The sequence below is a fragment of the Triturus cristatus genome, chromosome 11 (genome assembly GCF_964204655.1).
Source record: "Triturus cristatus chromosome 11, aTriCri1.1, whole genome shotgun sequence".
NCBI classification, from domain to species: domain Eukaryota; kingdom Metazoa; phylum Chordata; class Amphibia; order Caudata; family Salamandridae; genus Triturus; species Triturus cristatus.
In genome coordinates, this window is record NC_140594.1 from 505,773,629 (window position 1) to 505,789,879 (window position 16,251).

The 16,251-nt window shown below is 39.8% G+C and overlaps 1 protein-coding gene across 1 annotated transcript in view; it reads left to right on the top strand.

Moving 5' to 3' along the window:
• LOC146784490 (CD5 antigen-like) overlaps positions 1–16,251 on the top strand; it is a 631,002-nt gene that overhangs the window by 570,507 nt on the left and 44,244 nt on the right. Inside the window, exon 6 of the mRNA XM_085633317.1 lies at positions 7,191–7,381. Within this exon, the coding sequence (XP_085489443.1) occupies positions 7,191–7,381 (191 nt within the window). The remainder of the gene's footprint in view (positions 1–7,190; positions 7,382–16,251) is intronic.

The window sequence follows — 16,251 nt, forward strand, 5'->3', positions numbered from 1 at the left end:
ATTCACCCAGTTGCCTGCGTATCCAAGAGTTTAACTGCTTTATCAGTTTCTTTGACTTGACTGATTTAAGCTATTAATTTGAAGGACCTCAATGCTGCTTTCCAGTGGAACTTTTGCTAGTGGTGTCATGTATTGATGAACCCATTGCAAGTCATAAGTGGCTTTATTAATTATGTCATGTTATAATGACACCTGACATGCCTACTTGGTGAGGCTTCATAGTATGCAGATACCTGTTGCCATTTTATGACAGGTCCGTCAGTGTCAGTATGGGTTTTGGGATATTTCCACTCGCTTTTTCCTGCCTTAAAGATTGAAAGTAGTGCTACATTTCTATACATAGATATTTATAGGGCATGATTGTGACAGATGTACATCCTCTCTGAGAGCCTTCAAAGTTCTTACAGAAAACAAAGTCTAAACAAATTAAAATGCCAATCATTTCACTTGCAACATCTATCAAATTGTAGAAGAGGTCTAAGAGCCTTCAATTGCTTCCTCTTCATTCCATGTCTGCATATCCCTATCCACCTTTTGAAATGACAAAATTGATACCATCTGTGCTCATTTCCTCAAATGAGATGACGATGCTAATGCAGATTTTAATGCTGCTGCCCTTCAAGCCCTTCTTTTGATGTTGACACCACTCACTCTAAACAGTCAGTTTTCTCAAGACTACATTCAAATGAGGCACTCGTTTGACCCTTTCCCAGCTCATGTCTTCAATCAAACCCCAGATCATTAGCCCTAATATTACTAATCTTTCAATAGCACTATGATCACTGTCACTGTTCCTCCTTAAGGAAAAACAACCATGAGTATCTAACTTTGGGAAAAAATGCCTGCCTATCCCACCAGGTTTAGCAACTACTGTCCTATGTCTATGTCTATGTATTGGTATTTGTAAGGCGCGTATATCACCTGAAGGTCTCATAGCGCCAGCAGATACTCAGATGTTAAGGATGAGTCACGCAGAATTAGAATAGCCATGTTTTCAGGAGTTTGCGGAATTTCTGATGGCTGGGTTCCAGTCTAATGTGTAGTGGAAGAGCATTCCAGCTTTCGGGGGCGATTTCGGAGAAGGATCTGTCTCCGTTTCTGACAGTTCGCACTTTAGGAACCGCTAAAAGATGCAAGCTGGAGGATCTGAGTGTTCTAGCCGGGCGGTATTCTGTCAGTTTGTTAGCTAGGCAGACTGGGCCATTGCCGTTCAGAGATTTATGGACTAGACAGCACATTTTAAACTTAATGCGTTTTTTAATGGGAAGCCAGTGAAGCGCCTTCAGACAGGGGGCAGAAGAGGTGCGAGCGGGTAAATCTAGAGCCATTCTGGCTACAGTATTTTGAAGGACCTGGAGTTTGTTCAGGAGGTTCTCGTTTATAGAGGCAAAAAGAGCATTGCCGTAGTCCAGGCGACTAATAATGAGTCCCTGGATTAAAGGCAAACGAGAGGAAAGAGGGATCCACGTGAAAATTTTCTTTAGGTTGCGCATGAGTCCAAAGCTGGTGTGAGAGATATTATTAATATGGTCTGCCAAGGTAAGTTTATTGTCAAGCATTATCCCTAAATTGCGGACTGCTGTCTTGGTAGGAGGACAGGCACCCAACGGTGGTGGCCACCATTCGTCAGACCAGTGCTTATGAGCATTTCAACATCCTTTTCGAGCCAATGCCATGGACAGGGAGATACAAAGTCAGCTCTCTGCCTTCATCGAGACCAACACTCTTCTTGATCCTGTTCAATCAGGGTGTTGTTTATTCAATTTAAAGAGCAGGCACTGCTCTTCTTGCAAGTACATTTTGGATCAGGAAGGCCACGTTTGTGCTGCACAATCGCAGCACAGCATTTCACACCATTTAGCACAAACCTATTTTCTCTTACTTGTTTCAATTTAGCATATAAGAATCTTTACTAAATTGACTTGAGTCATTTTTTTCTATGTTCCTTATCTCGTTTCAGTCTTCTTTAAGTCTCTCAACCATGGGGTTCCTCGAGGTTCTCTGATGAGCCTGATCCTTTTCAGTGCTTGTATTCACCATCAGCATAAGAACCCATGGCATTGCACTCATATGTTATGCCAACAATAGACACATCATTGCATCTATCAAGAAAATGCTGAGGTAGTTCAAAACAAGTTTCGGTCTTGTTTGTCTGGCGTGGCTTCCTGAATGAGCTCCAACTCACTGATGTTGGATGGAGAGAAGACAGAGGATATTTGTTTTGGTGCTTTTCCATTCATTTGGACTTTTACCTTGTTACCCTCCGAATGAGGCGATCTCCTCGCTCATACTTCATCTGATTGCAATCTTGCCGTTTGCTTTGATGACACTCTCTCATTCGGCACATAGGCTAATAAAATATCACCTCTTTGCTTCATTCTGCTTCGGATTCCCTAAAAGGTAGACCCTTACAGCCAGTATCCAACTAGTATTCCATCTTGTTTAGATTACTGCATTTCTCTTGGACTACATGTTCTCTCTTTCAGCTTTTCCATCTCTTTTAAAACTTACTGGCATACCCCATTTTAGGGCATCCAGCTAGATCTCCATCTCCAAGCATCTTAAACTTCTTCAGTGTCTCTCTCTTTTGCCAAATGGACAGGGTTCAAAACATTATTAATTTGTTACTTGTAACTTAACAATAAGACCCTTATCTTGGGCAATAAATCATGGCATATCAAGTTTCCTTCCCCATAATTCTTCTGATCTCCCTTATTTGCGCTGTGTACTGAGGAATATATTTGATTTAGTTTTTTTAATTTTTTTTATTTAGTTTGATTTACTTCTTCGCGAATTCCATTGGCTATTCTTTCATGGATTTGTTGTAGAATTCATGTTATGCATCCACTTTGTTTGAATTTCTGTAGCATTCCATTTTCATGTTTTGAAAACCGGTGTTCTTCTAAAACAATTAGTCGAATTCGTAAAACCTGTCTCAGAAGTATAGTGCCACAATAATGCATGTGGAAGACAATGTTTAGCTGATAGCAGGGTGTTTCGATCTGTATGAATGTGAGCATTTTCGGCAAACTATGCTATCTAAAAAGTGTTCTCAGGTGTTCTAAGTGAAATGTGCTTTTATTACATGGTGGGTTTCTTTTAAAATAAGCATAAAATACTATCAGTTAATCTTTTGTACTTGTCCTATTGCTTATACACCCCTATGTAATTCCACCTTCGTTTTATCTCGAGTTTCTATGCTGGACTCATTTTAACACAAAATGCATATAGATATTAGCATATTCACTGGCAGTATTACTTCCTTTTGCAGCTCCAATTGGAAAGTATCTCTTATCATCAAAATTAAAATAGCTGTTTTAAATACTGATAGTATTAGTTAGCAATTTCTGGATGTTCTTAAAGCATATGTTCAAGAGTGTGAACCTTGTGTGAATGATTGATCCATTTAACTTTGCATAATCAAGGGTAATCAGCATTTCTTCATCATTTCATTGTGTACCTGTTTGTTTGGTCCATAACTAAAGACTATTGCTCATAATGGCGGATATATCGGATCTTTGTGAATTTCTGGCAAACAGTGTACAACTTGGAGTTTTGAAGCTTTGTCAATCAGCAAGATTTGGGGTATTTGTTTTCTTCTCTATTATCACATGCTTTGATCACTATATCTCGATTAATGTTCAGCAGTTTTGCTGTCGGGTCTTGAGATAATCCTTATAACTGGGTTTTACGATGAATATGTTAAAATACTTTAGCATGAATTGTGCTCAATTTTAACTCCTACACCTTTACCAACGTTTTTTACGACAGCTAATATCCATGTTCCTTCAAGTTTGTGAAGTTTGTGTTATGATTAAGAAGGGTCAAGCTCTAGTAGGCAGCAGCAGAACCTGGAATTAGTGAAAAATTGGCAGTTTGCACCAGAGACATAGGTTAGCAGTCTAACCTTTTGTGGCAGCAGGTGGTTCTGGAAGCTCAATCTTTACTTCATGGTCATCACGAGCACACCTGCATAAGAAGATGTATAGAGAAGCGATACCTTGACTGGCTATTATGTGCTTTGCTAAGGTATTTTGCTATTGCTCCAGTTTGTCTCATGTCTTTGCCTTCCTTTGCGTCAGTTTTGTTCTCTCATTGCCTTCCCTTTAGTTCTGCTTGTAGTTGCTCAGTTAGGCAGTTTGTTGCTGTTCCATTTATTTCCTCCATCTGGAGTTGTTAGCTTCCACAACTAGGCCTTCACCTGGTTGTTGAGAATGTCTTCCTTAAGGATTAACACAGCACTGGTGAAAGAACTCGAGGTAAGAGGCAGCAGCGGCAGGCACAGGTAAACATGGTGGGGTGGTGGGGCGGGGCCGGGTACGACGGGTAGGAGGCCCACAGGTAACAAAATAGGTATTATTTATCTGATTAATCATACCTATTCTGTCCTCTGTGGGCTTGACCCCCGCTCACCTCGTTTACCTGTGCCGGCCGCCACTGATAAGAGGGATACTATCTGGATTATTGTGGGTTTTCCTGGTATATGAGTTCCTATTGATGCACTATTTCTCTGGATTTAAGGTGTGGTTGTACCAGTATGCAGCTGAGTACTCTCATGACTACCTACCTGCAAGCAGTCTGCAAAGAGAGGTCTCTTTATGTCATCCTTTGAAGAGACATCACTGAAGCTGTGGTCCTCCCTATTTTCTTTGTAACCTTCAGGAGTGTTTCACTGTTTATCTTGACATTTAAAGCTGGAGGTTCACGTTGGATTCAAGCTCATCTGTTCCACATCAGTTTCAAGTTTTCTTTTTTGTTGGGAAAGGAATAGGCCACTTTCTGAGCATCCCTTAATGAAACTTTTTCAGAGGCTAACTTTTTAGAGCATATGCCATCTGTATTGGCTTCTGTGATAATCCGGATTTAAGTCGTGATGTCACGGATCCAGCTTGCACTTTCCTGAATCCTCCACACACTTTGGCATATGATCGATTATTCTGTAATCTGCTGCCATGTTCTTCCTAAACCGTTTATTACTAACACATCCACATAAAATGCACATTTAAGTAAGCAATACTCCCAATCAAATGTTCTATTTGATTATTTCTCGTGGTATTAGTAAAAAATGAATTGATAACAATTAATGATTAGTTGCTGAGATACACCGCAAAGAAAGAAAAAAGTATGCCATTTTTTATATGTACATCATATACCAGTGCCCTTCTAATTTCGACTTTTCTGTCATCCTCAACTAACATCAGGATGCTAAAACAGTGCAGGTTAATACACCCAATATTCCAGGCTCTTCGATAAGTTGGAATTCATTGGACCTGTCGTTATAAAGTGAGAGGGCCATATTCTCAAAGGAAAGTGTACACTTCTGGAGTAAGTTTACTATTTTGTTGCTGTTCACAAACTACGAGTGTAGTTTCAAGTCAAGTTTTTTTTACAACTGCAGAGGCTGTCCTATCTTTTTATGTGCGGAGTTCTCCACAGTTTTGCAGATACTACTAGTAAAACTACAGTCGTAGTTCGTGAAGTGCAAAACATAGAAAACTTACACCAGAAGTGTAAATTTACCTTTGTGAATAAGGCCCACATTGGTTTGTATCGAATCTCTGAAGAGAGAACAAAACCCAAGAAAAAGAGTGTGGTATGAAAATTAAAATAGTGCAGACGCTTCCAATTAGACAAAATACAAGAACTGACAAATATAACAGGTTTGACTTGTGTACATAGAGATACACAAACTCTATTGAAAAATGGATGTGGGTGAAATATACATCCACACATGCAGATTATCGCAGAACACCTTCCGGTATCATTCACATACACACCAGTACACTTAAAACCCACCAGGCACATAGACTGCAAGACATACCAGAGCATCCAGTGCAAAAAGAGAAACACGTATATGCCTACGCCTACCACCACACCACCATCACTTAAATACAAAGAACAGCGCAGACATTCACTCATTAGAGCACAGAGACTAATAGTAAAGCTGGCAAAGACACAAACAAACATGCACACACACACATCTACATACTCTCTCTCTCAGACTGCATACAACCGGGCATTTCATGATTGACGAAAGGACAACTAGACAAACGGAGGAAAGGATGGATGCAGGCTTCAAGGCTTCTTAATTCTAAGCACCTCCATGTAGGTAAAACATTTGAGCTTGTGAAAGGAGGAACGTGTCAAAGACCATTCAGTTCTTGTTTTCTTCTTAGAGAACTTACTTGTGTTTAATGATAAAATACATATTTCCCACGACCATCCAATGGTCTAGGTGTAAAAGAAAAAACAATCTATATAATAACTGTGAACAAAATCAATCACAAGATCGGGATGGGGTGAGTGTGCCTTACAGTCACTGCACCACATTCACTATACCTACTCACTGCAGACTCTCACAACCACCCAGAGGGATCATAGGCAATAGGAGGCAAATATTCCCATGTTCTGAGAAATGTTAAGTAATTCGTGGCACATTTTATAATGTCCTGAAATTGACTAAGGAATGGGTGGCAACTTGTAGTTTGCCCTCATGATTAGTAATTGATGGGTGGCTTATATGAGCAGTGGGTAGAGATGTATGGGCGCTGGGACACACACCTGGGCCTGTCCTGGGCTACTTGTCAGCTTTGAAGAAAGCCGTATGGATGCAAACGAAGTAGCATAAATATCCTCTTTATGATGACATGTTTTTCTTCTTTTCAGTTTTTGATTTCAACCTAATTACTTTTTGCCTTGGTGCCACAAATTAGATGATGAAGTAGAAAATGAAACTGCACTTATCATTTAGGAATCTTTTGGTCTCATAGGGTATCTTCTTCATTTGCCTAAGTTTACTTTTCCTTACCAACAGTGAGACACATGCAATAGAGATCTGTAATGAGAGAAGGATCTGAGCGTCAACTAGTCTTATACGCAGCATATCCAGTTGGTGCTCCACATTCCACTTTGAGGTTCTCTTCAATAACGCTTTGGTGTTAGAGCAAAACCTAAACACAGTCATTGGTTTCCTTCTAAGAGCACTTTCTGGGAACTGAAACCATTTGGAAGAGGATGGAAGAAAAGATGTGTGTCATAGTGTCTTTGTTTACAAATGTAGATCAGTTATAAAGAAAGCTGCTGTGATAGTTCGAGCAGACAGGATTATGGACATGTGCCTAGAGAAATTAAATTGTGCTGTATTTGATAAAAACTGAAAATGTGTCATCAATATATGGTCTGTTTTTTAGATTGGGTGCAGTGCCCAGCAGGTCTCTTTCACGTCAACAAGACAGAGCCCATACTTTGAGCGAGCAGTACCAGTCTGGCCGGATGACATCCTTTGTCAAGGGAATGAATCATCTCTCATGGAATGTCAGTGGAAAGCAAGCAACTCATGCACGTCTGGCCAGCATGTTTATCTGCACTGTTTGCAAGGGAGGTAAGACGCCTGCCTGTCACGTGATCAAAATGGATGTCACCATATTAAGCCATGTTATATCAAAGGGAACTTTTAGAAAGTGGGGTTTTCCAGTGCAGAGACAAGTTGGTTGTTTTTCTTATGACATAACCACCAGGCGTCTTCTTGCATTAAATACATGAAAAAGGTTAACCCAATTTGCAGACACTAACCACTAGAATGAAACCTTGTGAATGCGCAAAGTAGTGCAATTCGGAAAATATGAGGCTTTAAGTGTGGAAACAAATGATGCATCTAAAAAGATATCCTCTTGCTTTATTAATTAGTAAATGCTTATAATATACTCGAATAATCCTAAACTTTTGTGTATATAAGTATCCAAATAACCCTATGGGCCCGATTACAAATGGCTGTGTGTTCCTGCACATGGATTTCCCGGATGCAGCAACACCTGGCCGTATTTACCTGCTGGAATTCTGTTGCTAAATTCATATGAGGATTGGATTGCAACGCAGCTCTGCTTCAGGTCTCAGGTAATTTCTGATCCCATCCTTCTGCACAAGGGAGCATAGGAAGTTCCCCCTTTCAGTTCACAAGCTGTCCACTTCTGCCACCACGCTCCTTTTACTGCACTGCCACACCTTCGCTCCCACTTACCACCAGCTCAGAACTATTGGTAAAAGGGAGGATATCTGTACCCAGAGAATGGACTCCGCAGGCAAGTTTGGATCTGCTAAGTCTGAGTCCTCAAAAATACAAACTCAGAATGGCCAGATTTAGATGTAGGGTTTCCGGTCACAAATGTTATTTGCGGCTACATGGTCTCATCACAAAATAATCAGGCCCATTGGTAATCAGGGCATATATTTGAAACAAATTGAGCAAACAAAGTATATTATTACAAAAAAAGGAGGTAAAGGGATAGCAAAGTTGAAATACCTTTGCTCCCAAACCTTCTTATGAAGTTAAATATCAGAAATGTTTCATCTTAACAGCAAGTTCTATATTTTTAGGAAGGAAATCAACACCTCTATATATAGCCTAAAAAGGAAACCTTCTAATGCCACAGGTTTACTTAATTCTACAATACAGAGTTGTTGGAGAAAGGAGAAGCACCATATCCACATCAAGGTTTTGCCTGTCAGGCACCTTGACCATGCCCCACACTCATTATATAAAAATGTAATTTCCGATTTCCAACTATCCACGCCTTCTAAGGGAAAATGTTCACTAATTGTGGTAAAAGGAGAGGGGTTGTGTCCTTTTAAATGCAAACAAGTATAATCTTATTCAAAGAAGGTGCATCATTTGATATCTAATTGGCGGACTGATACCACCTAATCATTTTAGGAAGGTCCCAGAATTAACAAAATAATAATGGCTTGCACCTTTATTACAAAGTGTTGTCTTTGTTGTATCCTATATATTCCATACATGAATCTGAAAAAATAATTAATGATAGTAAGTATAGCATGAATACAAATATATAATGCAGAAAACATCCTACCAATTTACTAACACTGGTTTTGCATGTATTGGGAGTTGCAAACCTACTTAGAGTTATTTTGAGAACTTTTGAATATTAGGGCTTTGATGACGTATCCCCAGTACCACCCTCCATTCATTTACTTTCTTGTAGTTGATGATATGCTAAGGAAAATAAAAAGGCTAAACATAATATGTGAAACGAGAGGGTTGCGAGCCGCTTGTGAGAAATTAAATATGTGTGTTACATGTTATCAATTGAACTTAAGGGAAATAATTGGCAATATTTTGAAGATGATACATTTGGATGGGGCACAATTGTAAAACAAAAACTTGCTTAGGAAAAGGGCCCTATTTGTGTGATCACTCCCACTTTTTTTTACTTTTATTTTGAGCAGAGCTACAAGAATCATGCAGTATTTACACAATACATCTATGGTAGAAAACAGTTCGAAAATATAAACCAACAGGTAATATTCATCAATTAACACAACTTGTAAAGCAAAATCTAAAAAAGAAATAATCACTAAAAAAACCCTCAATAGAAAGCCACATACTAAGCAACATTGCCTTTAAACATCGTCAGTTTAGCAATCGATAAAATATTCCCATATCCGAGAATATTTTTTAACTGGCCCCACCCGATTAGCATAAGCTTCTTCCAATTGGTTTGTACGTTTCATTTTAATTACCCATTTCTCGAACAAAGGTATTTCCAATGGACTCCAGTTTTGTTAAATTAGAGAGCGGGCAACCAGCATTGAAATGGCAAGAAAATACCCCTCGGCTTTCGATAGTGTAATCTCCCTTCTAGTTATACCAAACAAAACAGCTTCTTCTATAGGCTTATACGTTTTTTTAATCGCCCTACTAAAATATGCAAATATTTTTTCCCAAAAAACTATCAACTTAGGGCAAGAAAAAAAAATGTGCCTCCATCCCCCTTCCAAAAGGGTGCCACAGAGAAAGCAACTATTTGCCACCTCTGGATAGATTTTATTTAGTGCCTTCGGGGTATAGTATGCCATCCAGTGAGCAAGAAATGCCATTCTTTTATAGTTTGCAGCTCTCAATATCTTGTATTCTGTAGTTGATATTTTTTGCCATTCTTGATAGGCAAAAACACATTGAGTTTCAACAGAAACTTTCTCCAAAAATTTTAACACCAGAGGAGATTTGTCTTGAGCACGCATTAACCGATACCAGTTACCAACCCCATTCAACTTAGAGGTATACAGGGCAATAGCTGCTTTTGCAGGGGAGCTATTGAATATAAAATTATATTTCTTTAAAAAATAAACAATTTGAATAAATTCAAAAAAAGAAGGTTTGTTACGGCCATGACATCTGGCCTGAACTTCTTCCCAGGTAATCATCCTCCTCTGAATAAAAAACTGGTTAACTGCCCCCAAACCGGAATCGTTCCAAATTTTCAGCTGAGTGGAATTAATATATAAACCCAAATCTCTACACTCAGTTAACTTTAAGGAAAAGAAACCAGAAAATCCATTCTGTTTAAAAACAGTACGAAGTCTGCTTCTGAAATCCAATAATGTTTTGTATCTTGTTTTTTTGGGGAGTTTGAGGTTATTAGAAATATGGGAACTTGAGTTCCAGCTTCTTGAACCATTTTATTAATAAAAAAATTGTCGACTTGTTTCGGTTTAAATAATAAGCATGCTATATAATGAAGGAATGATACTTCATAATATAAACGCATATTTGGAAGTGCTAGACCCCCCAACTGAGTATCTAGTTGCAAAATCGAAAATTTAACTCTAGCGGCCTTTTTATTCCAAATAAATGATCTGATCATTGAGATAATCCCTTTAAAAAAACTAACATTTATCTTGATTGGAATGTTGGAAAAAAGAAATATCAATAGAGGTAAAATAGACATCTTGATAAGTGCCACACAACCTGTTAAAGTCAATGGAAGACTGGCCCATTTTTCAAGTAGATTCTGAATCTTCATGCTGATGGCCTCGTAATTCAATTTACGTAACTGCGCATATTGTCCTGTAACAAAAATCCCTAAATACCGTATAGGATCAGTCTTTAACGCCTGTTGTTTCAAATTTTTTGGGCCGGTGTTCAAGATTATAATTTCGGTTTTACTTGGATTAAGTTTATATCCCCCTAATAATTCGAATTTCCTAAATTCTGCCATTGTTTGCTCCAAATTTTATTTATCAGGAGACAAGTACAAAATTCCATCATCAGCAAAAAGTTTTAATTTTGCCATGCCATCGATCAGAGCTTTAATACTCATATTTGCTCGTAGTCTAATTGCCAAAGGCTCAATAAAAAAGGTGAATGGTAGGGGTGATAAGGGGCAGCCTTGCCTGGTCCCCCGATTTATATCACTTAACCCTGTTTGAGCCCCATTAACTATAAACTGAGCCTGCGCCCATTGATAAATATTTTGAAGCATCGTAATTACTTGAAGCGGAATCCCAAACCTAAGAAGTTCATAAAATAAAGTATCCCAATTAACTAAATCAAAAAAAAATTCCACGTCAACCATCATTTTGCAGGCTGGTGTCTTATTAACATTAAAATAATCAAGAGCCAGTATCAAGTAACAAGTATTAGATGACATAGAACGGCCGGCTACAAACCCCGTTTGATCATTATGAATCAATTCCTTATCTGCAGGAGCAAAAGGCTGTGCCCAGATCTTCATAAGAATTTTATAATCTGCGTTTAAAAGACTGATTGGTCTAAATGAATTAACATTATTTGGTGGTTTACCCTTTTTTACAAAACTGATTACTGTTGCCCTTTTAAACTCGGAAGATACCATACCACCACCTTTAATATGATCGAATAATTTCTTCAAAAATGGGGTCAGCTCCTTAGCAAAGGTTTTATAAAGTTTGATGGGAATTCCATCTTCCTCAGAGGCTTTTGCCCCTGCCAAGTATTTAATAACCACTGATATTTCTAGTTCTGTTTTCTCATTTTGGAGCTGAGTGACTCTACTCTGTGATATTGTTGGTACTTGCAGAGAAGTAAAATACTCATGGATCCTGTCAAAATCAGTTGAATATTTAGTAGTATATAATTGTTGAAAATGTTGAACAAAAATTCGAGCGATATCAGCTTTGTCAGTTACTATTGTATTGATTTTTGGATCATATTATTTCTAAAATACAGGCTGTTTCTTGTCGAATCCTATTTGACCAGGCGAGCATTTTCCTGACCATTTGACTTTCTTCATACACTTTCTGCATATAAGTCTGAGAGCTATTTATTTCTTCCGAAACAAAAAAGTCTCTGAATGCCTTCTTAGCCTGTTCCCACTGGCCCGTGATAAGGAACCCAAAGGTTTAAAAGTGTTATCCATGTCTTGCTGAAGCTGTGCAATTTTTCCTATCCGTTCCCTAGCTTTTCCCACTGATGCTGCTATCATCCGTCCTCGGGCCGAAGCCTTGATTAGTTTTAAAATACTCCAATATCCAATGCCTTAATGCCATAATGGATAATGAAGAAGGAGGCGGACCTTCTGCCATTTAGACCTACTCTTTTTCAAAACATCAATTTCTATGTCAACATAAACTAATGAATGATCATAAAAAGCATTAGCACCGATCCCTGCTGCCCTAAGGACGGACAAACGTGAAATCAGTAAATAATCGATTCGAGATGCAGACAGGTATTGACGAGAAGAGCAAGTTTATTCCCGAGCAGTCTGATTGATCAGATGCCATGCATCAGTTAACTGGAGATCGTCCATGAATACATCAAAAACTTTTTTTGTCTTAGGTTTTAGTTTTTTCTTACTCCTATTTGAGGTGTTTATTTTCAGATCCCGAATATAATTAAAATCCCCCCCAAACACAATTTGACCAGGAAGGAACCCCAATCAATAGTTTATGGATTGTAAGCAGTACAGAAGTATCATCGGTTATAGGTCCATAGTAATTAATAAGATTCAATACCTGTTTATTTATTTTAACCTGCACCCAGATCCACCTCCCCTGGGGGTCCCGTTGTACTTGAAGAAATTCCCAGTCTATATCACGTGAGAAATAGATTGCAACCCCCCTCATCGCCAGCCCTGCTGAAGCAAAAAAAAACTCTAGAAAATATAACTGGTTTTTAGCATTTAGGGGCATTTGTTTTCAGATGAGTTTCTTGAATAAAAAGAATAAAAGAGGTTTTAGAGTAGCAAGCCACCTAATTAGTCCACCATATTTGTGTCTATTCAATATACCATTAACATTTACAGAAAGGATCAGACATTTGCTAGATATACTCATTCTTCTGTAGAAAAAAACATTTTTAACTTAAAATTCCTACTCACTATTTTCCTACACACTTCTACAGTTTCCTGATAGCAACTGCTCTTATTTGCAACTAAACCCAGCAACCCCCCACCCAAACCCTCCCCAAAACCTGCCCCACCCTCCGGAAATGCGGTCTTTCCCGCCATCCACATTACCCCCCTCTTACTATCTACTGGTGCCCTGGTGCTGCACCAATGGTGATCCACCCCCCTCCCCGATCAAAACTCATATCCAATCAAAAATCCAAATCGTCCTAGGACCAAAAAAAAAAAGAGAAGACAGCAAAGTCTAATGAAATATTACACATAGTTCAAAAAGGTTGCTAAATCAAGTTATTTTCCAACTGAAATTTTCTTAAGCAGCTCTTGAGCCTATTCGATGCGTGTAAACAAGTGAAACTAACACTGCACAAGAACTTTAAGTTTCGATTGTTGCACAATAGAGGCTTGTGGCCCTTGAGCTTTAAAAAGATACAAAAGCTTCACAAACTCTTTGCGCCTTCTTGCAGCCACTACAGACATATCAGAAAAAATTCTACTTTTAACTGCATTTTCAATTTCAAATTGTCTCATCTGAATAGCCTTTGACAAGATTTTTTCCTTAATACGATAGTCTGCAAAGTTGACTAGTATAGTGCGGGGGAACTTCATGGTTGGCGTAAGATGCGCTGGAACGCGATGAGCCCCGGTTATTGTTAAATCGCCAGAAAACTCAGGAATCACAACCTTCTTAATAAGAGACTCGACCCAATGAAGTGTGTCTGCTCCTTCAAGCCTCTCCAGGACGCCAACTATCCGCAAATTTGATCGACGTGAGAAATTTTCAAGTTCTTCAATCTTGTTTTCCATAATTATTTTGTCCCGAGATACTGAGTCTACTTGCTGAAGAATACCATTCATTTGATCCTCAACTGCAGAAATCCTTGTTTTGGCCTCTTGAATCCGAATTGGGAGCCTTGCAACTGCTTCCTCTATCTTCCCCAATTGCTGATGTAATACTGCTGTTTCCATTTTTTGGGATTTCTTCATGTCCCGAATTTCTTCAAGTATCATGTTGAGCATCGTTTTAATATCAATCTGATATGAAGTAGCCTTCTCATTTTGAAGTGTGTACTCAAATTCTTCAGACCTTGGCTGCAACTCGTAGATATCTTTTAACACTGGGGACTTTAATATATTAGAACGGATCTCCGCTTGAGAATTAGCCCTCAACGAGGCTGCTGCTTTGTGCTGAACTTGCTGAACTTGCACACTACCATCCGGCTGAAGTTGTGGATCCTTTTCGCTAGCAGATGAGAGAGAAGGTGGAGAAAGAGGTAGCGGAGTTGAAACAGCCATGGCCAGAGCAATTGGTTGAAAAAGGTCAGAATCAGGCTGTTCCACCAACAGCTCTTCTATGTGTGCAGCAGGAACTGATATCTCTGGGAAAGAAGGGGATATGTGCACAGGAGGCTAAACTGGCTCAGACAACGCAGATTGCGCTGTCATATCTCCTATTAATGCAGAAGTAGAACGCTCTGAAGAGTCTTGACTGGGCTTGTCAAACACTGGCGTGTTGATAGGAAGTAGCATTTTTTTTAAAAAAAGAGAAACATCTCTTGAGCTCTTCAGCTCTTGATTTTTTCGAGCTGCAAGAGCTCCTGGTGAAGTGGCAACATTTTTATCCCTCACAATAAGTTTTGGAGCCTCCATCAAGTTCATTTCATTAAATAATGGATCATCGATTTCCGAACTTTGAGAGCTAAAAGAGGACTCACCATGATGCGTTTTACTGCCTGCTTTAGTTAGAGTCTGATTCAATTTGGCTTTAGCTAAACGTGTTTTGCTTTTGGCAGAGATTGCGGCGTCCGCTTTAGCAGCCGCTGCAGCAAGCTTCATCTGTTTCCTCATTTGATATAATTCTACTATCCAAAACCAGCTTTAATTGATAAAACGCAAACAAACCCAAGTCTCTCGCCACAAGACTAAGTCAGCACTCACCAGTTGGCGCCACCTCCCTACCTCTCACCTCTCACCCTGATGCGCTTTGTCGGCTGTCTCACAGCATTTGCTATGAGTGTTTTGCCCTTGTTTCCAATGTCCAAGCAATGACGTACATGATCTGCTCAGCTAACACTAATCCACATTCAAAGAAAGCCGCTTAAAATAACAAAAGTCAGTTAAGAATCGTCCGCAGGAAAATGCACTCTGCTGAGTAAATGATGGGCAATGGTCGGATTTAGAGAGAGCTGCCTGCCCGTACATCTCGGGATCTCATGGCCGTGAGCATCAATGATAAGGTGGCAATCCAGAGCCTCGATAAAGCAGCAGGGGTGAGCTCTCAATACATCGACGGTAAGTAATTACCGCCACGTCCAGCATCCATGCTGCAGATGCCACAAATACCAATGCTGGGTGAATTTCCACCGGCAATTACCACATGTCTCGAGCGCTGATTTAACAGAAGCCACTCCACTCCACTATTGTTGTCAAGAGCAATCGAGAAGTTGCAGCCGCTGCTCCGCTCTGCACCACTCTCACCACGCCAGCCCAGACTCCATCACGGCAGGGAGGGGCATCACCTGTGGCTAAGCATTAGCGGGAAACGCCATAGCCCGCCCTCTTCCTTGATGATTACTCCCACTTTTTGATAATTTTAATACTGTTTTTTTGGGCTCTGCACACTGAAACACTGCTGTCCAGTGCCCAGTGTATGTTCTTTGGCAGCTAAAAACTTGTTGAATTAGTATGTACTTAATTGACATACTTAACTTAGCTATATGTCCTGAGTAAGCCTGGGCAAAGCACTACGCTACGCTCGCGTAGTTTGCGAAGTTCGCGCAACTTCGCACTACGCGAACTGCACGTAGCACAGTGCGAACACGCGTAGCGTAGTGTTGCGTAGTGCTGCGGTCATTTTTTGCTTGCTCGCGGTCCTCAACGTCAAGTTGGCGACCGCGAGCAAGCAAAATGACATCCCGGCGAGACTTTTTCCTTGTTCGCGATCAGCAACATCAAGTTGGCGATCGCGAGCATGGAAAATAAACCTCCCGGCGAGATTCCCAATGCGAGGAGGTCAGGTTTCTCATTGCGAGGGGTCGCGTACGCTCGCGACCGCTCGCGATGAGAAACTACC